Source organism: Cyberlindnera jadinii (assembly GCF_001661405.1).
Source record: "Cyberlindnera jadinii NRRL Y-1542 unplaced genomic scaffold CYBJAscaffold_2, whole genome shotgun sequence".
NCBI lineage: Eukaryota > Fungi > Ascomycota > Saccharomycetes > Phaffomycetales > Wickerhamomycetaceae > Williopsis > Williopsis jadinii.
In genome coordinates this window covers 251,253-278,520 of record NW_017963653.1, presented here as the reverse complement: position 1 = coordinate 278,520, position 27,268 = coordinate 251,253, and the positions used below count along the sequence as shown (strand labels likewise).

Below are 27,268 nucleotides of genomic sequence, written 5' to 3'. Positions count from 1 at the left end.
TCTTTACGCTAAGACGATGGTAAAAGAAGTAATAATGATAATCAAAGATATAAAACGTTTGTGCACTTTATAGTGCTTCCAATCTATCAGTTGCAGCTTTAATCTTCATACTCACCCTCGTACTCAACTCATAATCATCTGCATAACCTTGGGCGTATACCAGCCATTCCTTCGAGGTCTCTAATCCGTCGACTCCAATCTGCTTCCAGACGAACAGCGCCCTCTCATACATCGCTGTAGGGTATAACCACGGATCTTCTGTATGATGGATGTACTTATACGGTTCCTTTCTCACGTTTGGTTGTAAAACAATGATGTTCTTGATGACTTTTTTATCCAAGATAGCCAGCCCTTCATCGATATTGCCCAAACGACGGAGTGTGATGGCTTGCAACAAGCTACGGATCATGCTGTGGTTTTCATGCTCTGGAATAGCAGAGTGGTCGGATACACTGTAGTCCAAAAGAACTTGTGCCAGTCTAAGATCCTTTTCAGGCATACGGTTATAGCCGTTCCAAAAGTACATCAGCTCGTGTGTTGGTGAAGTTCCAATAGCATCTATGAGATCCACCTTATAGCGTCTGACATTCTCCTGATATTCACCCATCTTACGCAATAAGAACTTGTCGAAAGGCATCGTCTTCTTACCGCTCTTGACCAACCCGGTGACTTTCAACAACAGCTCTTGGGCTTTTTTGGCAAATTCATCCTTTCTTGCCAATGTCTCTCCATCCTCAATTAAGCCAGCTTTACACATACGGTACAGTTCAACATAACACGAGGCCGCAATGTAAGTGTACAGACCTGGGGACCAAGCGTTCAAAGAGAGTAACTTTGGAATATCCTGTGCAGCTCTTTCATACTTGTGCAAGAACATGAGCACCATAACTCGGTCAAACACAAGAAGTGCTTCAACTTGCACCATCTTCACATCACGTTCAATACTATCCATAAGTTGTAAAGACTCTTCGAGACGACCTCTGGATGCAAGCATACGAGCTTCTTGTAATAACCACAACGCAGAGTGAGGGAACAGTGCCCTTGCGTAGAGAAGAGCATCTTCCAACTTCTTACCAGGGTGTAGCAATGTTGGTTTACCCAATCCTTGGAAGGCACGACTCTCTGTACGCATAATTCTCAGAGATTTCGTCTTCTTTAGATCGAGTCCACTCTCCTCGTTGGTCAAGTTCGTACCTAACGTGTGCTCATTGTTGAATAGATCTGGGATATCAAAATCTGCGTCTGTGAATTGGAAAGGTCCATCGTAGAATACCAACAATGCCAACAAACCAATGCATCCGTGAATATTTCTACCCTGGACGGATTCCCAGATCATCTTCAACCCATTTTCCCTCGATCCTTTAAATCCTACGACAGATAAAACCTTACCAATTGCAGGTGGAATGAGTGAAAGGACCAATTGCAATATACCAAAACACAGATTGGTACCTGTAATGATGTATTCATCAATAGTACTCATCTCAGAGTTTGGATTAACAGGGTAATGATGATCGAGACTATCGGTTCCTTCCAACTCGCACACTTTTTCAGAGTTATAACCAACAGTAACCCGCAGTCTCTCGCTTGCAGGTGTGTTACCGATATGAGAACCGTTAAGTCTAGAGATTCTCATATGTTGCACCTTATCAGCCATACCAACCAACCGGGCGTCTTTCAACATATCATCCGACAAATTGAATGGGACATCCGTAGAATATGAGCTCGCTGATGATGACAGACTAGGAGTGCTTTCATTCTTCAGTGGGAGAACACCTCTTCCTTGCATTTTCTTCTTTCTGTCAAAATCCTTCACAAGTCCCAACAATTCATCCAAAGTCTGATAGGCTCTTCTCAACTTGAGTAGGGCTTTAGCGCTTTCAATCATCGACTCACTCAGCAGCATAACCAATGCGTTGAGCAGTGTTGCCTCGGCATAGCACACCGCGTACTCAGTACCAGGAGGGAAGTTCTTTGAAGTTTTCAACTTCATTCTTTGAGATTTTGTACGGTCCCTAGCACTCAGCGTTTCAGCTTTACCCAAGACTTCACCAGCTTTACGCATCACTTCCGGCTCAAACCCCAGCGTGGCCTCGAGGAAATGGATCACACCGTTTGCAAGAGTCTTGATCGTCGAGTCTGATTCACCGGAGATGAGCAATAAACCCTCATCCGTGCGGTCATCTAGGAGGTAGTCCATGGCCTGGAGAGCAAGTTCAAAATCATGGGCCTGTTGCAAGATGAGCGGTGCTGCATCGTCGTCACTGATTGTGGTGTCACGTTTAAATCCAAAGGCACGAAGCATCGTTATAGCCAACTGCGTTCCACAAGAAGAATACTACTGCTAAACAAGGACTTCGGTGATTTGGGCTGCAATGTTGGCGGAGATGAGAGGAATGTGACAAAGAAACAAGTTCAAACCTCCCTAGAATCCCAACCGTGCTCTGCTCGCTCAGTCACTTCACAAAGGGTTTCAGCGGTGTATTTCCCCCTTTTCAGTGATCTAAATGGTTAGGAGATCCAGTTCAAAAATTCTCGCAATTTTAAGCTCACCTGTATGAGGTTACGTATATCACTTCTCCCCCTACAACGCGTGCGTTGGTTCCACAGCTCGTGTCCTCCGCTTGTGCTCGAAAGGGAGTCCAGCCCGCGGTGGGCAGACCGCACTAAAAGGGGCTAGACGGAGAAATTTTTACAGTCCTTCCTCCCCGGCGCGCACGAGTGCTTTCAGGCCGCTGAGTGGCACCCAGGCGGAGGTTGTGTCCAGCTAAACTGCTCTTGATCTTCAGCGGCACATTCGGTTCGCTGCCTGGAGCACTAGGCGGGATGGGCAGCTCGAGTGCTCTGCCCGTTGTGTCTGTCATGCGTACGATCGGTCTCCTCCCGCTAGCAAAGAGAGAAACACCGTAATGCTCGGTAAGATCGGCATTATACAGAAGAGCGGACTATGGCAAATTAATGAAGGTCACATTACAGGCATTAGAGAAAATTAGGTGTATAGCCATATACATTGATGGAGTGAAAGCAAAGGCAGAAAGGCTCTTCTTGTTACTTCTTTCCCTTTAGCATGACGTTGACTCCGATGTGTGAGACGCTGTTCCAGACCTCGTCGTTAACAGCTTTAGGTAACTTCCTACCGTAGAGGCACTGATCAACGAGCCACATACCGACGATGAAGCTCGTTCTATCCAGCGTACCGTCATGTCTGGTATCAACTAGGTCCCAAACCTGTCTCAGCAGGTCATTTGGTAGTTTGGACCTTTGCCATATCTCTCTCGCAACAACATTTAGCATTAGATTTGACAGCTGAGGCCCTAAAGCATCGCTTCCGCTAGATTCGTTCGGTAGCATTGTGGCTTTAAGAGCGGTGTTCAAAGCTCCAGGAACGTCCAATTCGCTGTTCAACGTGGATGGGTCAACCATATCCATGTATGACCCCCTGTTTGTGACCCAAACACCTTCATACCTTTTCCGCTCCTGGTCTGTGATGGTCCAGCGATCAGAGTGGTGTTTCCAAGGCTTGTCCTCGTTAAACTTATCCTGTTTTCTCTCTTTTCTCAAAGTGGTTCGCAATTGCACGGGTCTTTTATACTCAGGCTCTGCGAGAAATGCAGACGGCGTATGGGGAACCAAGTGTGAGTGGTGATGGTGGGTTGTTGTGGACTTCAATCCTTTCTTCAGGATCTTCTTTGCCCCCTGACGCAGGCCATGACGTTTCTTCTTGTTGAAATCATCGTCGAACGCTAACGGATACCTTGGAATTGTCTCCTCTTCTTCATCAACAGCGAGTCTTGACGCTGAGCCAGACCTTCCATCTTCATTCTCAGCAATGGAATCTGGTGGAGGTTTCCGCCTTGGTGATCCAGATCTTTTCTTTTGTAATTGTGAATAGCTCACAGGACTCGCATCAGCAGATGATCCAATCAACGTGGCCTCCTGTGGAGGAGTGCCAGGAGGCGCTTTCCTAATGGGTACTGGTTTTATGGACTTTTTGTCGTCAGTACCAATGGAACTTACCATACTTAGCTTATGTGAGCTGTTTGACACTGAATAGGACAAGTCATTCCCAGGCGTTGTATATGGTAAGTTAGCAGCACTGTTAACTTTTGAAGACATTGCACTTGCGGTTTCAGAGTCGTTACCGGACATGTACAGCTCAGAATCACTTGAAAAGTTGTAAGGGTGTCCATATACCTTGAACATATCGGTACTAAAGTTGTTATTCAACTTGGAATGAGTATTGTGAGAGTCTAGACTGTTTGTTGAAGACATTGCACTGGTAGATGCACTTGAACCATAAACACGGTGATGATGTGGGGGTTGCAAGAAATCGGTGGACTTTGACATTGCCGTGTGCGCAGCTATCGAGCTTGCAACCTGTGCGCTCTGTTGATAGTGCCTTGGAGAGTTGTTATCGTCATGTATTGAAAGGTTCTCAATGCTCGCGTCGGGGTGGTAGACGTTGTGGTACAGCACCGGGCTGTGATATGTACTGCCTCCCCTCGTTGACGACGTGACAGATGTCTGTGATGGTGATTGGGACATTTTACTCGTACGTCTTCTTATAGTTACCGGGTGTGTAAGCACTGGCACTGTAGTGATCTTTGAAGGAATTGGTTGTGGCTGTGTTGGTCTCATAGGTCTGCTCATGTTTGCTGCAGCTGCCTTCGCTGCGATCATAGAGGCACTGGGTACCCCATCTTCCTCTTTATTCTTCTGCACCGTTGGTACCCCCGTGGGGTTCTTCGTAACAAGAATGGACTTCTTATGCTTCCTGCTGAGAAACCCCATCGCTGTTTAGTTGTGTATGTGCTAGCTTAGCCCCTTCGCTCCTCGTCGTATACCAATTGCCCTGATCCCAGAATTCTGTCCCGTGCTCCTCTCAGCTCCACGACGATTCACAAACAGGCCTGTGAGTACAATAACACCAAACAAAGAGACGGTTCCTATATGCTCACGCCTAGCCAGTCCTCCTGTGTATTTTGGTGTGCTTTTCCCCCCTGTCGTTGCTCTGTCCACCGATGCGCTTGTTAGCTTCGGTAACCCGTCACTTAGTATGGAGTCCTCTTGTTTTGGTTTCAGATACGAAGGGTCAGAAGGAGAGAAAACCGTTTCAACGTACGTATCGAACTGCGGTGCGCACCACATTTACTCTGTGCGTTTCCAAGTTGGCACGCCGCCCTTGTTGGCGTCCTTACCTTAGAGAGACGGCGCGCGCTTTTCTATGGGAGACGGAATCAAGCGTCAAGATTGACGTCTTGTTGGGCGTTCCCTTCGCCAACCTCAGCCCCTGTAGTCTGTGTTGATGATTGGGTTGTGAGTTTGAGCCTATGACACAGAGGTCGGCTGGGTTGCTTAGGTGCTGGGTTGTGTGACGTATTCAATTGTGTTGCTGGAAGAATCTCCAGATGCTTTCCATCCACCAAGCATGGGCTGTAAACTATAACTACGGCTATTACTACGACATCGGTGGAGGAACGAAAGCGAACCGCGCATGTTTTTTAGAGTTGTTATACCAACGACGGATGAGCACACAAAGGTGTTCAGCAACAGCATGGCGATTCCCAAGTTGTATTCGATCATTCAAGGGAGATGGCCAGATACTGTTGCTGTGGCGAATGGGTCATCTTGTAAATGTGAGTGTCTTTATATAGATATGGGGTCTATCTTGCACTCGGCTCTTCACCGGACACAAGACCAAGACGGTGTATACAAAGCGCTGAAGAGCTATATTGGACAGATTGTGAGCATGGCAAAACCCACGGTGTTGATCTACGTTGCCCTTGATGGTGTTCCCCCGGTATCAAAGCTGAAGGAACAGGCGATGAGAAGGAAGATGTCAAAGACGTCAGGACACGGGTGGAATCCACATGAACTTACACCTGGAAGTGAACTGATGCACTCAATTGCAATGATGCTCGCTGTCTACTGTGAAACCTTATCCCAGTCTGTAGGCGTGACTGTCATATTGGATGACTGTTATTGTCCAGGAGAAGGAGAACAAAAGATTATTACGCATATCAAAGGTTTCAAACGTGATAGTCGACTCAACATTGTCATCTATAGCTCTGACGCAGATATGATTGCTATGACAGTACTCTTGAGGGATTGCAATGTTTATTTATTGAGGGAAACGCCTAATTCAAGGAAGAAGATGTACACTCAAAAGAGGTTTGAACAACTCAATATTGGAAAGCTGCAGACAAGAATTGGGAATATTCGTACAACGACAGAGAAGCCTCTCGACTCTAAATTACATGCGTTTGCGATTGCATCCATGATCTTGGGCAATGACTTTCTGAAGACTCCATTGGGATATGGTGTTTCTTATCCAGTGCTTATCGATCTTATTGATAGCCTTTGTTGTTGTGTTTCCGATGACAACGCCGTACTCGACTGGGCGAAATTCTTCGACAATATGGCACGGAGAGAATATTCCAATTTCAAAGAAGAATACCCTTTGGATGAAGGTTCCAAGAGGGAAATCATACTATCAATGTCGCTACAATCTCTTTCCCTCAAGGAGAAGAAAAACGTCATCAAGGAACAAATTGACGACGTTGAACGAGAAAACTTCCTACATTGGAGAGAAAGAAAGTACCTCTTTGAATCTATATCAATCGCAACAGCTCAACTAGCACAGATCACTGAGGACTACATCAAAGGTTTGGAATTGCTACACAAATATTACCAGGGCGACAACGCCGCTCTATCGTCTTGGTTATTCGGCCATAGTTATGTGCCAATGTTCAGTGATATGGCACCCCATGTCCATGACTTTGGTTCTAGCGCAGCTCCTGTTGTTGACGATACATTGCTGAAACCAATCCATGTCTTAGCATTGGTACTGCCCAGAAGCTCAAGCCATCTTCTCCCCAAGGTCTATCGAACTGATGCCAAAATTGAGCAGAATGACATATTCACTATGCAATTGACGGAACTGTTCGATCTCACCAACTACATGAAGCTCCAATTAGATCCGTTTTTGGATGAAGAAGAGAAGCTTAGAAACATCGAAGGTAACATTCAGATCTTTTCCCCTTCTATTTCAACGCCAAGTGGCCTTTAATGCTTAGAATGTGCCATCACTACCTCTTCCTTCCGCGTGTAAATTTCAGCACGCTGTAGCAAATTTCAGCACGCGCTGTCCGAAATCCCAACTCGCTGGAACTTCGTCAACGAGCGAACGCTAAATCATCGTCCAACAAATAAGGGAGAAACAAGGAATATAAACAACCACAAACAACCACAACAAAGCTCCAATAGCGGCTCCGGGTTGGTTTGACAAGAGATAATTTCTAAAGTATCATGGGTATTCCAAAGTTCTTTAGACTCATCTCTGAGAGATGGCCTCTTATATCGCAATTGATTGAGGGAAATCAGATACCTGAGTTTGACAACTTGTATCTCGATATGAACTCGATCTTGCACACCTGTACTGCTCGTAACAAGGAAGCTGACAGCTCCAAGAGAATGACTGAAGATGAAGTGTTTAGTGCTATCTTTGCTTACATCGATCATCTTTTCGATACTATCAAACCACAAAAGGTGTTTTACATGGCGATTGATGGTGTTGCACCAAGAGCTAAGATGAACCAGCAGAGATCTAGAAGATTTAGAACTGCACTTGACGCTGAGAAGAAGTTGAGGCAAGCTAATGAAGATGGTACCCATCTTGCAGATGATGAGCCTTTTGATTCGAACGCAATCACGCCAGGAACCGAATTTATGGCCAAATTGACGAGATTCTTGAAATACTTCATCCACAAGAAGGTTTCTTCAGATTCAAGATGGCAAAATTGTGAGATCATCCTGTCTGGCCATGAGGTTCCAGGTGAGGGTGAACATAAAATCATGCATTTCATCAGAAACAGAAAGGCATTGTCAGATTACAACCCCAACACTCGTCACTGTATCTATGGTCTTGATGCTGATTTGATTATGCTGGGTCTTGCGTGCCATGAACCTCACTTTGCTCTTTTAAGAGAAGAAGTTACATTCGGTAAGCGTCAGGTTCAGGCCACTGTTGAAGAACAAACTTTCTATCTCTTGCACATCAGTTTGGTTAGAGAATATCTCGAGATTGAGTTCCAAGACCTGAAAGATCAGCTCTCATTCGATTATGACTTTGAAAGAATTTTGGACGATTTCATTGTGATCATGTTTGTTATCGGTAATGATTTCTTGCCAAATTTACCAGATTTGCATTTGAACAAGGGAGCTTTCCCATTATTGCTTGAAACTTTCAAAGAAGCTTTGAGAACTACCGACGGATATCTCAGTGACCATGGTAATATTAACCTTGAAAGATTAGGTGTTTGGTTTGACGTTCTCTCAAAATTCGAACTGGAAAACTTTGAACAAGGTGAAGTTGATCTTGAATGGTTTAACAAGCAATTGGAGGATATCTCTATCCATGGTGAAAAGAAGAGAGAAAGAACTGGTAAGCTTGCATTGTTGAAACAACAAAGAAAATTAGTGGGTTTAATAAAACCATGGATTATCAAAGCTTATTCCGAAAGATTTCCATTGGATATCTCAGAGGAAAGTATTCCATCTTTGAAGATCCCTATTGAGTACACCAAAAACAACTTAGATTTCCTCAAGACTTTTGCTTATGACGTTGGCCTTATTGTCACACACTCAAGAAGCACTGATGAGTATTCTGTGAGAGTTGATATCGATGGTATTGACTTGCAGGAATCCGATGAGGATTGGGAAGAAAGAGTCAATGATGTTCGTCGTATAGTTAAAAGATACGAAGCTGCTATTATCTTGGACTATGACGGTGAGGATGCTGTGGAAGAGAAGAAGGCTGTGTATTCTCAGAAATTCGACAATTGGAAAGACTCTTATTACAAAGATAAATTAGGATTTGCTCTTGATGATGAAGAAGAAATGACAAAATTGACTGAAAATTATGTGGAAGGTTTACAATGGGTTATGTATTATTACTACCGTGGTGTCCAATCTTGGCCTTGGTACTACAAATACCACTATGCACCAAGAATATCAGACGTCAAGAAAGGCTTAAAGGTCAAAATCAACTTCCAATTGGGCGAACCTGTCAGACCGTTCGAGCAATTAATGGCTGTGTTGCCCGCAAGATCTCAGAATTTGGTTCCTATTCCATACAGAAAATTAATGACTGATGAGCACTCTCCAATTAAAGATTTCTATCCAAAGGAAGTCGAAACTGACATGAACGGTAAGACTGCTGATTGGGAAGCTGTGGTCAAGATCTCATTCGTTGATATGGACAAATTGAAAGCTGCTATGGCACCAATGGAAGACCAATTGACACCAGAGGAAAAGAAAAGAAACTCATTCGGTGTGGATATTTTGTTCACTTTCAACCCTCAGATCGAAGAAGTTTTCAAGTCCCCTCTGACCACAGTCTTCTCGGACCTCGAACATAATCACTGCTTTGAGACACCATTTCATTTGAAAGTCTTCTCGCAATCAGAGTTGATTACTGGACTTTGTAAAGGCGCCCTCTCTGGTGCTGAGTCCCTTGCAGGTTTCCCGACATTAAAGTCGATCCCTTTCGGATCTGAATTGAAGAATGCAGGACTGAAAATTTTCCAATTCCCTACCAGAGGCTCCTCTCAGATCTTATATCCTGAAGATACCCATGAAGGCTTGGAGATCGAACAGTTTGCCAAAAGATTCCTGGGTAAGATCATTTACACCAATTATCCTTTCCTTAGAGAATCTTTGACGACTAAAATCATCGATGGTGAATCGGTATACGAACGTACTGTCACCAACCGTGGTGTCAAAGAATCCTCTAGATTGTTGGATCATGAAGAACGTAATGATTACAAGAGAACTCGTGAATCCATCAGAGGAACATACCTTTTTAGAAAGGGTATTGAACTAAAAGAGATTCGTGCTTTGGTCTATGTCAAACCCGTTTCAGGCTTAAAACGTACAACTAATGGTGCTTACATCAAAACTTACGAACACAATGAGGAAATTTACCCATTGCCTCTCGTTGTGGATCAAGTTGCCAATAAAGATTCAAGGTTTACTGAAAAGCCACCACTGCCAATCAATGAGGAATTCCCACTCCAATCTGAAGCGATCTTCCTTGGTGAGTATGCATACGGTGGAAAGGTCACTATCACTGGATACAGCTCAACATCTCGTCTTGATATCACGGTTGTTAAAATGTCTACAAAAACAGAACCTCAATTTGGTACTATTGCAGCCAAGGTTGAGAGGCAAAGAGTGAGATATATCCCGCAACATGAGATTGCTAAACTTCTCAGATCACAAGCGCTATTCATCTCGAAGATTACATCTTCCTTCTCCTTGGATAATGGAGGACAACGTGCTGATGCTGGTCTGAATTTAAAATTTGAGTCCAGAAGACTTAAGGTTATTGGCTATACTCGTAAAGGTGCAAGAGGGTGGGAGTTCAGTGAAAAGGCCTTTAGACTTCTCAAGGAGTACCAGACAAAGTTCCCTGCTTTGTTCAATGCTCTTGCTAAACATGCACGTGAATCCAGTATTCCAAGTGTTAAGAGTCTTGGACTTGACCCTGAGGAGGTGAAGAGTGCACTTTCATGGTTGAAGTCTGTGAGATTAGATTTGAAAAGAAGTTCTTTGGAATCAGACTCTTTGACGACTGAAAGCATCAAAGAAATTGAAAACCAGATAGAGGTATTTGCTGCAACTGCTGATAAGCAAGAAACAAAGAAACTTAAAGGTGTGCCAACCCAGGCTGTTTTAAACCCGGGTGTTTCATTCCAACAGTTAAAGGCACAATCTTTTGAACTTGGTGATAGAGTTGTTTACGTCCAAGGTTCGGGTAAGGTTCCTATCTTTTCAAAGGGTACTGTTGTTGGATACAACAGTGTGGGATCTACTGTGACACTTCAAGTGTTGTTTGACCATATTTTACTCGGAGGTAACAAGATAGGTGGTCAGCTTAGAACCAGTCGTGGTTTGGAGATTGACTCTTCCTTGGTACTGAATGTAAGTCACAAGCAATTTGTCTACCATTCTAGGGCCTCGGCTCAAAGAGCGCATCGTAAGGAGCCAGCCCTCATTCCAGCACCTGTTCCAAAATCAAAGGCATCTGCTCCAAAGGCAAAAACTCCTGTCCAGAAGACACCGTTGAAGTCTGCCCCAGTGTCTTCCAATGGTGACAGCAAGAAGCCTGTTATCGATAAATCGGTTATGCCAGCGTCTCAAGCCAATGCTGAGAAGGAAAAGGTTGCATCAAAGGAAGATGTACAAGCAAAGGCAAAGACTCAGAAAAAGAAGCCAAATGAGCTCTTATCTCTTTTAAAAGGAAATCAAAAGGTCAGTGATGAGCAGGTTGGGGATTATAAGACCGATGGCGTGAATGGAGCAGATGGTGAGCACGATGCAATGAAGCAATTCCAATTGAAAACTCTTCAAGCGTCTGTTTTGAACAATGTCTCGGGGGTTCCTCAAATGCCACCACCTATGATGATGATTCCACAAGGCTTCCCACCACAAGGATTTGTTTCTATGCCAATTCCAGGGTTGATTCCAATACCACCGCATATGATTCCAGGAGCTAGTCAATTTATCCCAGCGCAAGTCCAACCTCAAAATGCGCCAATTCCTCCACAAGATGCTATTCCATCAGAAGCTATTGATGCCTCCAATAAGGGATCTAACAACTTTAGAGGAAGAGGTAGAGGTAGAGGAGGAAGAGGTCGTGGTCGTGGCAGAGGTCGTGGTGGAAAGCCTAGTGGTGAAACCTCACGTGCAACTGAGACCGCAGGCTCTACGAAATAATCAGAATAATGGGTATACGTTATGATGGAGAAAAAACTGTAATGAGTTTATTGTTTGTTGTTGTCCTGTGTTATTAGTCTGTTTACCGTTAAATAAACATATATACGTTCATTAGATGAAATTGTTTGTCTTCTTTTTTCGTTGATCTCTTTAGTTATGAAGTGAAATGTGAAAACCACTCATACCTTTTGGCTCAGTCCTCTTGCATCGTGTATGACAATGTTTTATCTCTCTGTGTTTCTTGTTGTTTTCTGAAATACGCCCTCTCGAACCCATTCGACCTATCCACACCATCCCATCTATACCCCGGTGCAATATTGAATCTATTTTCTGGGTACGCACCTCTGTATAGCTTTCTTCCTGTTCTGGATACATACTTTTTGGACTTTCCAGGTTTGAACGAGAGCATAGGGTCATCTTCCAGTTCTCTTGTCCTCTGTTGTGCGTTGAGTTCACTATCGTCTGCGTAAGTCGATAAGCTTGAACTAGCCGCCTTGTCCAATTTCCTCTTCTTTTCTTCCATATCCAACTTTTGAACTAACCCCATATTCATCTCCTTCTTTCTTCTCTCCGCCTCGGCTCTCTCTTCATCTCTTTTCCTCTTTCTCTCAGTGAGTCTGGCCCCCATATCCACTCTGGCACCGCCGGTATCTCTATACACTGTCTCAGCATCTTTCCCCATTCCCTCTGCAGACCATCTCTGGAGCATCTCTCTCTCTCTCTGTTCCTTTGCCCGTATCTGTTCAGCAACCTGTGCACCTGTCTGTAGCCCAGCTTTGGCGCCAGATGCCATCAGCGGCTCGCTCACAGTCACACCGCTGCCAACTACCGTCCATCCAGATTTCTTCTTGTCCGCATCTGTGGGCTCTTGTGGTGATTCATTGCTGCTTACTCCAGGCCTAGTACTGCTAATGGTGGGCCTTGGCCTGGTAAGCGATACGTTAACGTCCACCGTGGCTTCCGGTTTCTTCTTTGACTTCTTATCCTTCTTGTCCTTCTTGTTCTTCGAAGTATAGTTCTTCGCAAGGTAATCAGCTAACGACATGCTGGCTCAGTGGTGATGGAAGCCATAAGCCATAGCACGAGAGAACATCATGTACACAGCAGAAGAGTAACAGCACTACGAGATGACTTAACACCCAGACACCACTATCCATAATCATCTACACACACAGCACTTCCTGCCCCATCAAGACAAGAAGAAGGACATCTATGACGATCCAGTGCTTTGCTAGCAGTATCACATACAATCAAACATCTCTGATGGCTACATAGGATGAGAAGAACATACGCTTCCTTTCTCAATTGTGAAGTTCTCTGTTCTGACTTCTGGTTTCAGCAACTGCGACGTCAGTGGAAAAAAAAACTGCTTCTATGAGACGATGGTGAAAAAGTAAGGAAAAAAAACAGCGAACTGGACGAAACCACAACCATTTTCCAGCTGAATTGGTCAAGTATAAGCAAAATCACAATGGCTGATACCACTGAGAAGTTGGAGAAACTCGATATCTCTGAGCCAGCAAAGGAGCAACAGCAACCATCTGTTAGTGAAGGAGCCGCCACAGAGGAGGTTGTTCTTGGCCCAGATGGCCAGCCGTTGTCCAAGAAGGCCTTGAAGAAGCTCCAAAAGGAACAAGAGAAGGAACGTAAGAAACAGGAGCGTGCTGCTCAATTGGCCAAGGAACAAGCAGAGAAGGCTGCTAAGGCTGCAAATGATCCTGCTAAGGAGAACTATGGTAAATTGCCATTGATCCAATCCCAATACAGAACAGGTGTTCCAAGAGTCCTTTTGTCTACTTTGTCCGCCGCCAATGACGGTGAAGAGGTTGTGTTGAGGGCACGTATCCATACCTCGCGTCAGCAAGGTGCCACTCTGGCCTTCCTTGCCCTGAGACAACAGGATGAATCAATCCAAGCGTTGGTCAAAGCCAACGGTGAATCTGTCTCCAAGCAAATGGTTAAATGGGCTGGTTCCATCAACTTGGAATCCATTGTCCTTGTTCATGGTGTTGTCAAGAAAGTTGAAGAGCCAATCAAGTCTGCATCTATTCAAGACGCTGAGATCCATGTCACAAAGATTTATACCATCGTTGAGACCCCAGAGAAATTGCCAATTCTCATTGAGGATGCCTCCAGATCTGATGCCCAAGCTGAAGCTGCTGGCTTGCCAGTGGTCAACTTGGACACTAGATTGGATGCTAGAGTTATCGATTTGAGAACTCAAACCAACCACTCGATCTTCAAGATTCAGGCTGGTGTCACATCCCTCTTCAAGGAATTCCTTCAAAGTAAGAGATTTACTGAGATTCACACTCCAAAGCTCCTTGGTGCTCCATCTGAAGGTGGTGCCAACGTCTTTGAAGTCACATACTTCAAGACTAAAGCCTACCTTGCCCAATCTCCACAGCTTTACAAGCAACAACTGATTGCTGCCGATTTCGAACGTGTCTTCGAAGTTGCACCAGTGTTCAGAGCTGAGAACTCCAACACCCACCGTCACATGACTGAGTTTGTTGGTTTGGATTTGGAGATGGCGTTTGAAGAGCACTACCATGAGGTTTTGGATTTGTTATCTGACCTCTTTGTCTTTATCTTTTCCGAGTTGAAGACCAGATATGCCAAGGAGATTGCCGTTGTTAGAAAGCAATACCCTGTTGAAGAGTTCAAGTTGCCAAAGGATGGTAAGATGGTTCGTCTTCACTTCAAGGACGGTATCGAACTCTTGCGTACAAAGGGTGGTCGTACCGACATTGGAGAATTCGATGACCTTTCTACAGAAGATGAGAAACTGTTGGGAAGACTCGTCCGTGAAGAGTACGACACCGACTTCTACATCTTGGACAAGTTCCCATTGGCCATCAGACCTTTCTACACCATGCCAGACCCAGAGGACCCACGTTACTCCAACTCATACGATTTCTTCATGCGTGGTGAGGAGATTCTATCTGGTGCCCAGCGTATCCATGACCCAGAACTCCTTGCAGAGCGTATGAAGATCCATGACGTTGATCCACAAGGCCCAGGCTTGAAGGACTACGTCGATGCCTTCACCTACGGTTGTCCTCCACACGCCGGTGGTGGTATTGGTCTCGAACGTGTCGTCATGTTCTACTTGGACTTGAAGAACATTCGTCGTGCATCTCTCTTCCCTCGTGATCCAAAGAGACTTCGTCCATGAATATACGCTTAGATATCTTGGTGAATATATCAGTTGTTACATACAGCGCATACCATAATTGTAAAATTGCGTAAAAGTTGCGTAAAAGCTGCGCAAAAGTTGCGCAAACGTTGCGCAAAAACCGAAGCCAGAAGGCCGGACCCCGCACGCTTAGAAAACATCCAGACACACAGAGGTTTTTTTCCTTCTCGTGCCTATAATCTCGGACACAAAGCCGCAGCGCTAATTCTCACAAAGCAAACACTCTGTTTACTCCCTTGCTTCAATATTAGCTGAGCTTTAGGATGATGGAGACACCTCAAAGACCCATAGATGAAGTCATTGTTGTCCATGACTTCCACTCGGCAAAGCCGAACATTCTCACCTTGAGCCATGGGGATACCGTATATGTTATGGGCAAAGCAGAATCTGGTTGGTGGGATGGTGTTATATTTGGGGAGCACGGTCCAATAAGAGGTTGGTTCCCTGCAATTTATTGTAAAGGACGTTCTCAATTGCTCAGTGAGCAACAGGCGCTTGGTGGCAGGCCACACATGTCGTCTTTACTGAGACAAAGCTTGGACAGGCCCCCAAGGAAGAACTCCAATGTGAGCTTTACGTCTGAGCACAGCAGTACCAAAGAGGATGAAACAAGACATTCTTCATCACAACAGCAACTACAACAACCAGAAGCGCAGCCACAGCAGCCACAACCGCAACAGGTACAACAACCACAACAGGCACAACAGGTACAATCACAACAGAAGGATCAGAACAACCGTAAGAGCTCTGGAAACAACGGATTACCGGATGTTTCGTTGGACAAAATTCAACTTGTGTCCACTGCTGAAGCAGAAAACATCTTCAACTCCACAGGTTCATCGATGGTTCCTATCTGGATCCCTCAAATGACCACTGACGGTAAAATCATCTACTACAACGATGAACTGAATATTTATTGCAAAGATTTGCCCTTCATTGAAACTGCTGAACTAGATGAAGGTTCAGTTATCAAAGTGCCGACTAAAGAACAAAACCCGCGGACACTCGCTGTTGTAAACTTACATAAAGCACACGTTGATGTTGGCACCGTTAAATCTAGGTCATCAATGACTAGAACCATATCCGGTTCCGGTTCCATTTCAGGCTCTGTGTCAGGCTCTGTGTCAGGCTCTGTACCTGGTTCGGTTCCAACATCTGAACGTAAAAACAGCTCAAAGGAGAATGTAAGTGTTGGGTCATCTCTTCCTTCAACAAATACGGTCCATCCCTGGAATTCCGCATTATACTGTATACCTGACCTGTTCTACTATGACCCTTCGGATATAACTACCTGGCCTGCTCTGAGAGACGCCTTCGTCCATTTCTTGCAGCTGGCTTTGGAGTCGTTGAAGAAGAAGTCAGACTCTCTGTTCCATGCGCATTTCAACATTGCTTCAAGGATTGGGGCTCTTATCAATCTATCAGCAAGACTTGCACAGCATGATTTACAAAAATCCGGATCCCAAAGAAGAGTGCAGAAAAGGCTCAAGAGTATAGCTTCATCCATAGCCCAGGTTGGTATTAATGGGAACTTATTCTTATCAGAAGATGCAAAGGATCGACAGACTTCAACTTCAACCCAAAGCAGTGAGCATACTGATGGAACAGAGTCGACTCTAAGACGTTCAAGCTCAGGTAACGCTTCGGTTTACCTAGATCAAGTTGAAATTGAAGTGGAGAATCTCAAAAGAAATGCTATTAAATGTATCAAAGTTTTTATGCAAATTTCTTCGAATAACTTTAACGAACACTACTATCTTCCACAAGTTTACCCACGTTTCCTTACAGGGTTCTTTTCAGGTGGAAATTGGAGAAATCCATTCGTTCCTGAACCAAAAGACCCATTTGCTGGAAAGCAAATGTCAGGTACAACAACACAAAAGAAACGTATCAAAACTATCTTGGATCAGGATAACTATGAACTTCTAGAGGCAAGAAAGATGGAACTCATTGACTGCGGTGAGGACCTTTTGGAGATGCTGAAGTCCCCAAAAAGCGAAAAGAGAAACATTGAAATCTTGGAGAAACTGCACAAATCATTATCTATTACTTCCAGTATGATCGATAAAATTGAAGGTTTGGATTTCTCGGTGTTTTTGAAAAACAGAAGAGATTCTATGACTGGTGATTTTGATACAGCTCGTATGATTTATCCATTACTTTCTGAATTCTTCGAGGCAAAGCAAGCTACTCGTGATGCTTTAATAACAGTCGTGATGGAGGCACAAAATATAACCTTGACGGATGCATCAATGTTCAGATCTGTTCGAGAGGATGATCGGGAAGCCCCAAAGACCACTACAGAGCACGAGAAAGCTGCAAAACAGATCCAGGTGGAATTGCAAAAGTTGGATGTTGACTTCGATGATGGTATCTCTGTGAATAATGATGACAAACTTTCTGAAAGTCTTGCCAATGCAATTGATGCTTTGGATGTTCTTACAGCCCTTGTGTCTCAGCTGGTTTCTGAAAGAGAGGCTTACATCAACTACGCATCGCGTCTCTTAGGTGATGATACCGCATATGATTATATTCCAGCAGATCGTGAAGATTCTACGGTAACTGATGAATATGCTTTACCGGCTTCTGCAACTGGAAGACATGAACGTAGGAATGAGCCTTGGTATTTGGAATCGGAAGAATTCAACTTAATATTTTCTGATAAAGACACCGTTAAAGGAGGGACTCGTGAAGCATTGGTCCAAAGACTGACTCATCATGAACTATTGGATGCTACATTCAACTTGACTTTCTTGACCACTTTCAGAAGTATGATGACAGCCACAGAGCTTATAACGATGCTTGTTAAAAGGTTCAACATTGAACCTCCAGAGAATCTATCATATGAGGACTACTCACATTGGCTCGAAGTGAAATCTTATCCAATTAAACTGAGAGTGGTCAATATAATGAAGTCTCTACTGAATAAGTATTGGACTCCTGCCTATGACGAACCTCAGCTTCCATCAATATGGGGCAAATTCATTGATGGTCTGCTTCAGGAACAGTTTCCGGGTAGTGAACAATTAGCAAGACTCTTCAAAGATAAAGTGCTTGGTGCTGATCTTTCATCACAAAATTTCCAGGCGAAGCCAAAATCGATATCTTCTAAATCTAAGAAGATGAAACTCCTTGATATTGACCCTGCGGAGCTTGCAAATCAACTAACTATAAAGGAATCGAGACTTTATAACCAAATCAGTCAAATCGAATGCCTGGATAAGTGCTGGAATAACAAGTACGGCTCCCTAGGGGGCTTTCAACATTTACAGGAGTTCATTTCGAATTCAAACGATTTGACAAATTTCGTGTCATATACTATTGTATCACAGACGGATATCAAGAAGAGAGTAAACGTAATCAAATATTGGGTTCAGGTGGCAGAAAAATGTGATCAGTTAAACAACTATTCATCGATGACGGCAATTGTTTCTGCGTTGTACTCATCTCCAGTCCACCGTCTATCGAAGACTTGGGATCTCGTACCGGCAGGCTCTATGAACATTATGAATAAGCTGAACGATTTGATGAATTCTTCAAGAAACTTTAGTGAGTACAGAGAGCATTTACGCTTTATATCTGACAAGCCTTGTGTTCCATTTTTGGGTGTCTTCCTTTCCGATTTAACTTTCACTACAAATGGTAACTCTGATCATCTTCATGGGGATGCAAAGTTAGTCAACTTTGCCAAAAGATCAAAAACGTTGAGCATTTTGAGGGAAATGTCCCGTTATCAAAACGTGAAATACAATTTGAAGGTCAATGATGATATTCAAGACTTTATCACGTACCGCTTGTCTGATCTTGAAAGTATTGATGAACAGTACAGTCGTTCTCTTGTGATTGAGCCTCGTGTTAAAGTGGCAAAGAAGCAGACAATGGCGGCTGCTAGACCTCAACGGTTGTCTATTCTTCCATATATGGGATGAGTATATATATACCGTTCGTGATCATACCTTTCTGTGCTCCATAGAGACAGAACAGAAGTAGTGATTTCTTTACCGGGGCATGAACGTACTCCTTGTGTGTGTCTATTGAGATGCGACAAGATACTTGATGAGGAGGTTGCGCACACCGTTAATGTTGCGGTTGTTCTCTTCGCGGTTCAGCTTAATGTTTTCAGTTATATCGACGTCACAATATATCTTTCACTAACATTATGATGTATATGGCCCCAGTAAGAGTCCTCCGAATCTTTCTTGGATGCCCTCTGGGATTTCTGCTTTTATTGTTCAATCTTTTGTTCTTGGCCATTGCTTGATGATGTTTTAAACGTTGTATCTAAAGCTGTACTGGTTTTGTGTCATTTTTGTGTTGATAAGAATTCAAAATGTAAACAATGCAGGGGGAACTTGAAAACATCCTAACATTTTTATGATTACTGAGGCAACGAAGACCCAGAATTACATATGTAATGCAAAACGTTGTGATTTATTGTAAAACAACCATTGATTCAATCAAGCTGAAAGTTAGCATATATGATGATATGGATATGTTCTTTTGTTTCCCTAGTCAGTTTTCCCAATTGTTGTTTTGTTGCTCAGATATAAGCAAATTTATGTATTTTTCTTGATTCTACCATACAAACAATGAATGGTTATATCTCAGAAAGTATTGAAGGTAACATGATCATACTTTGTATATCTCTTAATTCGGGTAAGAGCTACATTGTGGTATAATTTGAGGAAATGTGAAGGGGGTTGCTATTTTTATAAGTATTATTCTAATAAAATCCCCACTGAGTAAATTCTCTGTATTAAAATGAACCTATATAATTTTTAATTAATCGAAGAAAATCAATTCTAAAAGAATTTGAAACTTATGGTATAATCAATTGTAAATATAAGCAATAACTTGTTCATTGTGCAGATAGTTACAAAATTCATCTTCAGGGTACAGCTTATCTGTAGATCGTTCATTGGTTAAATGGCTATATTACAAAGTACAAGCTGATGTTCTCCAGTGCTGTGATTGTGACATGCTAAACCCAGACACGTCTGATATCCATCAACTGTATCGTTGTTCATTTCAGTAATGACTACAGCTCAAGCTGAATATTCACCTATGGGCTTGCTGTTGAGAAGTACTGATCCATCTATTTACGGGAGATGCATGTCTCATTGTCTAGGATTAGACTTCATCCACTGCCCGAGAAGATGTAACAGTGACACATTAACTGTTACCAATCCTCGGAAAGATTCGGAATTCAAAACACTACACAAGGGTCATACTGACATCTCTGATCTATGCCACACCCAATTGAGCACATTGGTCCACTTGCTGCCTTTTACGGATTACACTGTGAGCGGTTTTCTAAGATCAACAAATTCGCGAAAACACACACACACACACACATATACTGTCCACTTTGGGCCGATAGGATAGACCTTTTTTCCACTCACAGAGTGAACCAAACGGAAATAGTCCTTGTGGTATTGTTCGGCACACCATAACTCATTGCACTTCAAAATGTTGTCACGGATCTCACAGATCGGTAAGAACTTGAGTGATGAGATTGCGAAAAACCTCGAACCGGAGGTACAGCCTGGCAAAAGAGTTGAAGAAGAAGATGTGGACATCACAAAGGGCGATGATGCACCAGAGACCGAGCATGAGGCGCACGCTGCTTTGCCCCCAGACGTAAAGGCCAAGTTACGGAAGTTTGCCAAGTATGAGCAGAAGTATCCATTGCTATTGAAAGAGTACAAAAGGTTGAAAGCTTACGCTGAACAAGTTTCCCGCTTTGAAAAGGAGCTACAGGAGAATACACCCTGTTCCAGCATCCACGAGGGAGACGCCCTTGTTGAATACTTGAACAGTCTCAATTTGAAAAACTCAATGCTTGGTGATGAAATGCGTAAACTCAAGAAGGAATCTGACACACATGTTAAGGAATTGGAGGCCAAGATTGGTGATCTGGAGAAGCAGCTGAAGGACTCACAAAGTGTCAATGCAGACTCCGCGGCAACAGCCGAAGCCGAGACTTTGAAGGATAATGAAACAAGTGATCCAAAGAACGAGGAGTTGGTAGTGGAGGTGGATTCTCTGACATCAAAGCTTTCCGAAGCTGAAGATGAGATCAAGAAGCTCCAGATTGAGAACAAAGACCTCTTTGCGAAGTTGACAATTTCCGAGGATTCTTTGAAAGGTACGACTGGTGAAGCAGATTCCTTGAAGAAGAAATTATCAGAAGTTACCGAACAGGTTGATTCTTTGCAGAAGGATAAGGAGACTTCTTCCAAAGACAAGCATGATTTGGAGAATTTCAAAGAAGAACTAAAGTTGACAAAGGATAGACTTCAATCGTCCCAAGAGGAGGTAAAGCTGCTAAACAAGACATTAGAAGAGTACAAGTCTTGTTCTGAGAAGTTGAAATCGACTCATGAACAGGAGATTACATCATTGAGACAAGACCTGGAGACTAGAACCTCTGAAATGGGAGATATAATTACTAAAGTCGAGGCTTTAGAAAAGGAAATCTTAGAGAAGGAGAGTAACATTAAAAAGCTTCAAGATGAGATGACCCAGAAAACCACCAATCAATCGGTAGAAGAACCTATCATCGATACCAAACCTGCTGTGAAGACTGGGAAGAATAAAAAGAAGAACAAGAAGAAGAATGGCAAACCAGATAATTCCACCGAAGTCCCTGTTAAGGATTCAGAGCATTTAGTTGTTGAACAAGATTCATTGCAAGACGACCAAGAAGAGCTCAAAGTTTTAAAAGAGAAACATTCAAATCTTGAAAAATCATTGCAGGAGCTCGAAACATCAAAGTCACAAGAGTTGAGATCAAAAGTAGAGGAGATTGAGAATTTGAGAGACATGCTTAAAGATGTTGGAGATGATCTCGTTACAGCTCGAGATGAACTGAAAGAGTTGACTTCTAAACACGATGATCTGAACAAACTTCACAATGAACTGAAGTCAAAGAATGAACAAGCGGTAACTGTTGAACAAAAGGCCATTGAAGACCAAAAAGCTGAATTGGAGGTGTTACGTACTCAACACGAAGAAGCAGTCACCGAATATGAAAAAGAAAAATCAGAGAATACAAGGCTTATTGGTCTCTTAGAAGGCGAGAAGAAAGACCTGGAAGCTCAAATGAAATCTCTCAATGATGAGTTGGCTGAGCTCAAACAGAAGACAACCGATGCTATAGCCAAAGAAGCGACACTTGCTTCTGAAATTGAGAAGTTAAAGAGTTTGGTGGACGAGAAAGACAAAGTAACCAAAGACTTGAAGTCTCATATAACTGATTTGGAAAAATCGTTAAAATCAGCTAGAGAAGAGTCTAAGAAGCACCTCAATGAGGTGAACACACTGTCAAGGGTTAAAACTACTTTGGAGAGGGATATTTCTAGCATCCAGCAGGAGAGAACCAAACTGATTGAACAGAAGGGTAAACTCGAACATGAACTTTCTGATATGAGTAAGTTGAAGAAGAGCGAAGCTTCTTTACAAAAGGAGCTTTCCCAAGTCCAAACGACGTTAACGCATCGCGATAAGACAATAGTATACTTCGAAAAGCAGGTGAAGGACTATGAAATCCTGAAAACGAATTTATTGGATGAGAACAACAAGCTTAAGAGCTCTAATCGTGACATCAATGCACAAGTGACTTCTTTGAATGACCAACTGAGTCGTCTCAACAAAGAAAAGGCAAGCTTGAAAGAACGTATAGCTACCCTTGAAACAAAACAGAAAGATAGCAACGATGAGAACAAGACACTTGTTGAGAAGATAAACATCCTTCAGGACAAGTTTGATGATTTACAAAGTGTCAAGTCTTCCTCAAATGAACAACTTGGTGCTATCAAGCAGCAATGTGAAGAGTTGAACATTTCGTATAAGGAGTCACAGAGAAGAGTAAGCGAACTTGAAGACGAATTGTCAGAAAATCGGGCTCTGTTACAAGAGAGAACACGTGAAGCTGGAACCATCAGAAGACTATTGTTAGAGAAAGAAGAGAATGAGGACAACAAGGTTGATTCTTTAAGCACAAAGGTACGCACATTGACAGAGGAAAAAGATCGTTTACAATCAGATAATGCAATTGCACTTTCCAAAAAGCAGAGACAGCTCGATGATGTCTTGTTGAAGAATGAAGAGCTGGAGAAACTTGTTCGTGATTGGAACACGAAGGAAAGTCTACTCAACCATGAGATTCAGGATTTGAGGGAAGCTAAGAGCTCATTGGAAAAGAAGACCCAACAGTCACATTCCAGCTCTGATGAGCTTTCACATGTCGTTGTCAAAATGAGAGAATCGCTAAGTACCTCTGAGAAAAAGGTACGCGATTATGAGAACTTGAACAATGTGTTAAAGAGGTTAAACGAGGAACTCACTGCAAAGATTGATCGTTTATCAAAGAACTACAAACTAGTTTCAACTCAGCTGAAAGATCAAAAGGCGAAGAATTCAGCAAATTCATCACCAGTGTCTTCAAGATCCAATTCCATCGTATCCAACATTCACGGCGATCCTGGTATTGGAGGTGGTTACAGTTCGAATGCATTCCCATTATCCCCAACGGAAGGTTCTGCGGGAGATATAAGCGAGAAGATTGCCTATGTGAGAAACGTACTGTTGGGGTTTTTAGAGCACCGTGACCAACGTCAACAGTTATTGCCTGTCATCTCCATGCTTTTACAATTGAGTAAGACGGATGAAAAGAGATTACTTGTTGCCCTAAAGTGACGCCTTTTGGAATCCTGTCCAATGTATTCCTCTAGAATAATATACTACTTCTACTAAATAAGACAAAGCCAGATATAACAATCATTTCACCTTAGATTCTAGACTTTGCTATCCCTGTTATATCCTCAAAGCGCGTTCAAGCAACGATATTAATAGCGATGAGATTCAATCACTTTGGGCGGTGCATCGCTATAGGAGTACTCTTGTGCGTATACGAGCAGATCCAAATGCTTGTCCCAACTCTTGCCAAAAGCACCCACATCAAGGACATATCCGTCAAACAAGGCTGAAAGGCTTCGCCCACCAGCGCGGTGCCGCCACGACTGGGACGAGTAGTGGCGGACACTCGGCTGAATTGAACAAAGCCGGAGGAAATATGAAACATGACAACTACACACCGCACGGCCTTACAACAAATCGTGACAGGGCTACACCATTTCCGTATGACTTAGAAGTTGTATGACGTGTCTGACGGCCATTGAATTGTTGGGATGGGCTTCTTTGGGAGGAGGAGTCGTGCCCGAGGAAATGGCAATACTTAAACGAAAGGATTCAACTCAATTAGAAAAGCCTGGGAACAGCACGCCGAACGAATTATAAAAAGGGGAAGAGAGTGCAGCTACTTTTTACTCTCTTGGAAGAAAAGGAGTAACTGCCTCATACACAGCTGATTTCTTTCTACACGGACAAAATTGTGGTAAAAAATAATCAGTGCCCCCCCAATAAGATCGCAATAACTCACGCAAGGCGCGCTGCTGATGCAAAAGAACTCGATTTTTGTGACAAGATAAGGGCAAAAAACAACAACACTACAACATTTATAAGGAAGCCCGTGGGGTTGAAAAAAGTTTTCGTTTTGTTTCTTCGTGATAAACGGAGCCAGAAAAGAAAGCTTTAAGAACAGACCTCTCAGCTCATAGTTTGACTCTTCCATTGATACTTCTCTTCAGGTGGTTTTAACAGTTCTAAACCGATCAAAGTTGATATATTATTGCACCAACAAATTCTATCAAGGTCTTTTTACAGATCAGGTTTTTTTTGTCTAAATAATTGCTCCAATGGTTGCAGATCACACAGAGCAGCAGAGGAAAGGACGCTTTGAGCACACAGACAAGTCCAATACTACAATGGTAGCAGATGATGATTCACAGTTGCTTGTGCCACCAAGCAACAACGCTGTGAACGGTTCTTATGGGAAGAACCACTCACGTTCCCCATTGAGGTCGAGCCGCGCCACTCAGAGGCTTCGCACAGCGGTAGCATCGTCAAACACTACAACAACGGGAACGTTACAAGTACCGCAGTTACACAATCCAGTTCAGCTAGCATCCACAGCGGCTCACAAGCGCAATCGTTCACTGACATCATACAATAGACGTTCCTCTTTGACATCTGCAGAAGAACCGTATCTAGCTTACAGTTTTGGGACGTATGGTTATTCTGGCACCACTGGCGGGTGCAGTACCGGAATTGGCACAAGCGGATGTCAGAACAGTGTTAGTGAGCATGTATCGCCATCAACCACATCAGTATCGGTGAATCTTGGCTCCTCATCGTTGGCACCAAATAGCTCTACAATTTCTTCAAGAACGCCAATTATGGGTACCGGCATGATCTCTTCCTCCCGCAGCTCTCCACGGAGCAGTTTCTCCTCAAGCTATGACAGTTTTGGTAACGGCTCGTTGCGCCGTCACAGTGAGCAACCACCACAGCGTAGACCAAGCGCACAGGAGGTGTTTGATGTTATGGAGAGAGAGCAAGATGCTATTGTGCTCAAGTTGATGCGTGAGATTCACCAGTTGAAAGAGGACAATAGAGCTCTTTCCCAGACGATTAACGCTCTAACCAACTCTTCCACCGTTAATTCACAAACAGGAATGGATGCGCTGAGAACAAGACGTCACTCCTCAATCTTGACAGATGAGGAGTGGAACATCTCCCATAGAAGTATGGATTCGATTCCAAGAAGCGCAAGACTTGAGCCGTTGTATAAGCCCACAACAATTATCCAAAGATCAAATGTCGTTGATAATAGAGTTGATAGATCTGATTCCACTGTGAATGCTGTTCACAGAGCTGGAACGGAGGATTGATAAACATCTACAATCAGTTGGCTTAGTATATTAGTAGTTTCCATAGGTTAATTTGGTTTCTCCTTTCCATCCACATTCTACCTGTATCGATTAGCTCACCACAAGCCTTAGTCCTACTAACGCTTTTGTGTAAAAGTTCACAAATGTAGCTGAAATCACAAAACAAATATACATTTTAAGGGCTTATATGTATACCTACGCTTTCAAAACAGCTCTTGTAGGATAATTATTTGCTAAGCAACCTGCAACTATGTTTTCACTCAAATACGTAGCTATTACTCTTCTAACACTCAATTGGTTCGTTATGGCGTTGAGGTTACCTGCTTCGACTCTGAAATTGCAATCAGCTACAAAACCACAGTTTACTATTGCAAAGACGCCAAAGAATACGTTGGGATTTGAAAAGAATCCTTACCGTGTCAAGTTAGCTGCTCGTGACCAGATTATAACGGGGTCAGGTGATAACGTGGTGGATGACTTCCCAATAACAGCATCAACACCAACAGGTTTCAATCCAGATGTCCAAGCTCAACAACCGGTTCCCAAATGGTTAAAGGATTTTACAGGATTAAGCGAGTGGCCGGGAATGGACCCACCTTATATTCCATTGGATTTCATTAAATTGGAAGAGATCCCAGATATTGCTCCTTACCCGCAAGGTGTTTGCCCATTGACCAGAGGTACGTGCTCGTTTGACTGTTACAAGTGCGTTGAGCCAGATGATGTTTTCACCTGTCCAAAGCTCTCACAGACATTCGATGATGGACCATCTCCAGCAACTCCAAAGCTCCTCTCTCATTTGCAGGGCAAGTCAAGCTTCTTCACTTTGGGTGTTAATGTTGTTAGATACCCAGAAATTTACCACAGTATCCAGAAGAAAGGGCACTTATTGGGTAGCCATACATGGTCCCACAAATTCCTACCGAGTTTAACAAATGAACAAGTTATTGCACAATTAGAATGGTCAATATGGGCCATGAATGCCACTGGGAACCACTTACCAAAGTGGTTTAGACCTCCATATGGAGGAATCGACAATAGAATCAGACATATTCTGAGAAAGTTTGGTTTACAAGCTGCACTTTGGGATCATGACACATTTGATTGGCAACTTCTTAACCCTAGCATGAATAGAACTCAGGATCAAATATTGGCAGACGTTAAGCAGTGGATGTCCAAGTCCAACCCACCGATGGGGTTGATATTGGAGCACGATGGAGCCATACAAACGGTCAATGCAGGTATTGAAGTACGTAACCTTATTGGAGAAGACCAATGGACGGTGGCCCAGTGCAAAGGTGGTGCCGAATACATCAGAGTTTTTGACCCAATGTGAGTCAATAACCATATGTAGTCATCATACATGTATAGTTTTGTACGCATCTATATATAGATGACTTGATACTTTAATTTGATCAACGACGTTGACGTAAGAATGCCCAGAAGAATTCGGACACTTCATCAATGCAAGGTTGATGTTGTCTTGTTTTGAAATCGACAG

General features: G+C 43.2%; 10 protein-coding genes across 10 annotated transcripts; 7 read left to right on the top strand and 3 right to left on the bottom strand.

Moving 5' to 3' along the window:
- Window positions 1-15: 15 nt before the first annotated feature.
- On the bottom strand, window positions 16-2,606 carry CYBJADRAFT_165968 (uncharacterized protein). Its single transcript, XM_020214291.1, has one exon. The coding sequence runs from the start codon at window positions 2,300-2,302 to the stop codon at window positions 68-70; it is 2,235 nt and encodes a 744-aa protein (XP_020072252.1). The 5' UTR covers window positions 2,303-2,606; the 3' UTR covers window positions 16-67.
- Window positions 2,607-3,087: 481 nt separating this feature from the next.
- On the bottom strand, window positions 3,088-3,534 carry CYBJADRAFT_112694 (EF-hand; the record flags this gene model as incomplete). Its single annotated transcript, XM_020212125.1, has 1 exon — window positions 3,088-3,534. A coding segment is annotated over one exon (447 nt), but the record flags the coding sequence as incomplete, so codon positions are not given.
- Window positions 3,535-4,903: 1,369 nt separating this feature from the next.
- CYBJADRAFT_41852 (uncharacterized protein) lies at window positions 4,904-5,397 on the top strand. The gene has a single exon (XM_020217696.1). The coding sequence runs from the start codon at window positions 5,019-5,021 to the stop codon at window positions 5,301-5,303; it is 285 nt and encodes a 94-aa protein (XP_020072250.1). The 5' UTR covers window positions 4,904-5,018; the 3' UTR covers window positions 5,304-5,397.
- A 154-nt stretch (window positions 5,398-5,551) lies between these two features.
- Window positions 5,552-7,066, top strand: CYBJADRAFT_160660 (uncharacterized protein; the record flags this gene model as incomplete). Its single annotated transcript, XM_020213545.1, has 1 exon — window positions 5,552-7,066. One exon carries the CDS (start codon window positions 5,552-5,554, stop codon window positions 7,064-7,066), a length of 1,515 nt encoding a protein of 504 aa, XP_020072249.1.
- A 120-nt stretch (window positions 7,067-7,186) lies between these two features.
- On the top strand, window positions 7,187-11,762 carry XRN1 (chromatin-binding exonuclease XRN1). The gene is made up of 2 exons (XM_020217694.1): window positions 7,187-7,609; window positions 11,437-11,762. Exons 1-2 carry the CDS (start codon window positions 7,306-7,308, stop codon window positions 11,553-11,555), a joined length of 423 nt encoding a protein of 140 aa, XP_020072248.1. The 5' UTR covers window positions 7,187-7,305; the 3' UTR covers window positions 11,556-11,762.
- A 206-nt stretch (window positions 11,763-11,968) lies between these two features.
- On the bottom strand, window positions 11,969-12,568 carry BUD13 (Bud13p; the record flags this gene model as incomplete). Its single annotated transcript, XM_020212486.1, has 1 exon — window positions 11,969-12,568. One exon carries the CDS (start codon window positions 12,566-12,568, stop codon window positions 11,969-11,971), a length of 600 nt encoding a protein of 199 aa, XP_020072247.1.
- Window positions 12,569-13,033: 465 nt separating this feature from the next.
- On the top strand, window positions 13,034-15,159 carry DPS1 (aspartate--tRNA ligase DPS1). The gene has a single exon (XM_020217695.1). It carries the CDS (start codon window positions 13,247-13,249, stop codon window positions 14,951-14,953), a length of 1,707 nt encoding a protein of 568 aa, XP_020072246.1. The 5' UTR covers window positions 13,034-13,246; the 3' UTR covers window positions 14,954-15,159.
- Window positions 15,160-15,237: 78 nt separating this feature from the next.
- CDC25 (Ras family guanine nucleotide exchange factor CDC25) lies at window positions 15,238-18,903 on the top strand (the record flags this gene model as incomplete). The annotated part of the gene is made up of 1 exon (XM_020213544.1): window positions 15,238-18,903. One exon carries the CDS (start codon window positions 15,238-15,240, stop codon window positions 18,901-18,903), a length of 3,666 nt encoding a protein of 1,221 aa, XP_020072245.1.
- Window positions 18,904-24,801: 5,898 nt separating this feature from the next.
- Window positions 24,802-25,767, top strand: RTS3 (Rts3p; the record flags this gene model as incomplete). The annotated part of the gene is made up of 1 exon (XM_020216190.1): window positions 24,802-25,767. One exon carries the CDS (start codon window positions 24,802-24,804, stop codon window positions 25,765-25,767), a length of 966 nt encoding a protein of 321 aa, XP_020072244.1.
- A 304-nt stretch (window positions 25,768-26,071) lies between these two features.
- On the top strand, window positions 26,072-27,103 carry CYBJADRAFT_176509 (glycoside hydrolase/deacetylase; the record flags this gene model as incomplete). Its single annotated transcript, XM_020216795.1, has 2 exons — window positions 26,072-26,185; window positions 26,210-27,103. 2 exons carry the CDS (start codon window positions 26,072-26,074, stop codon window positions 27,101-27,103), a joined length of 1,008 nt encoding a protein of 335 aa, XP_020072243.1.
- Window positions 27,104-27,268: the final 165 nt, after the last annotated feature.

What these genes read in the sequence shown, in the direction of transcription:
- CYBJADRAFT_165968 (XM_020214291.1), bottom strand. Translation starts at nt 2,302, where the DNA reads ATGCTTCGTGCCTTTGGATTTAAACGTGACACCACAATCAGTGACGAC.
- CYBJADRAFT_41852 (XM_020217696.1), top strand. Translation starts at nt 5,019, where the DNA reads ATGCGCTTGTTAGCTTCGGTAACCCGTCACTTAGTATGGAGTCCTCTT.
- XRN1 (XM_020217694.1), top strand. Translation starts at nt 7,306, where the DNA reads ATGGGTATTCCAAAGTTCTTTAGACTCATCTCTGAGAGATGGCCTCTT. An exon ending in GAACCAGCAGAGATCTAGAA is followed by an intron (nt 7,610 to 11,436) that starts GATTTAGAACTG and finishes AATGTCTCGGGG; the next exon opens with GTTCCTCAAATGCCACCACC.
- DPS1 (XM_020217695.1), top strand. Translation starts at nt 13,247, where the DNA reads ATGGCTGATACCACTGAGAAGTTGGAGAAACTCGATATCTCTGAGCCA.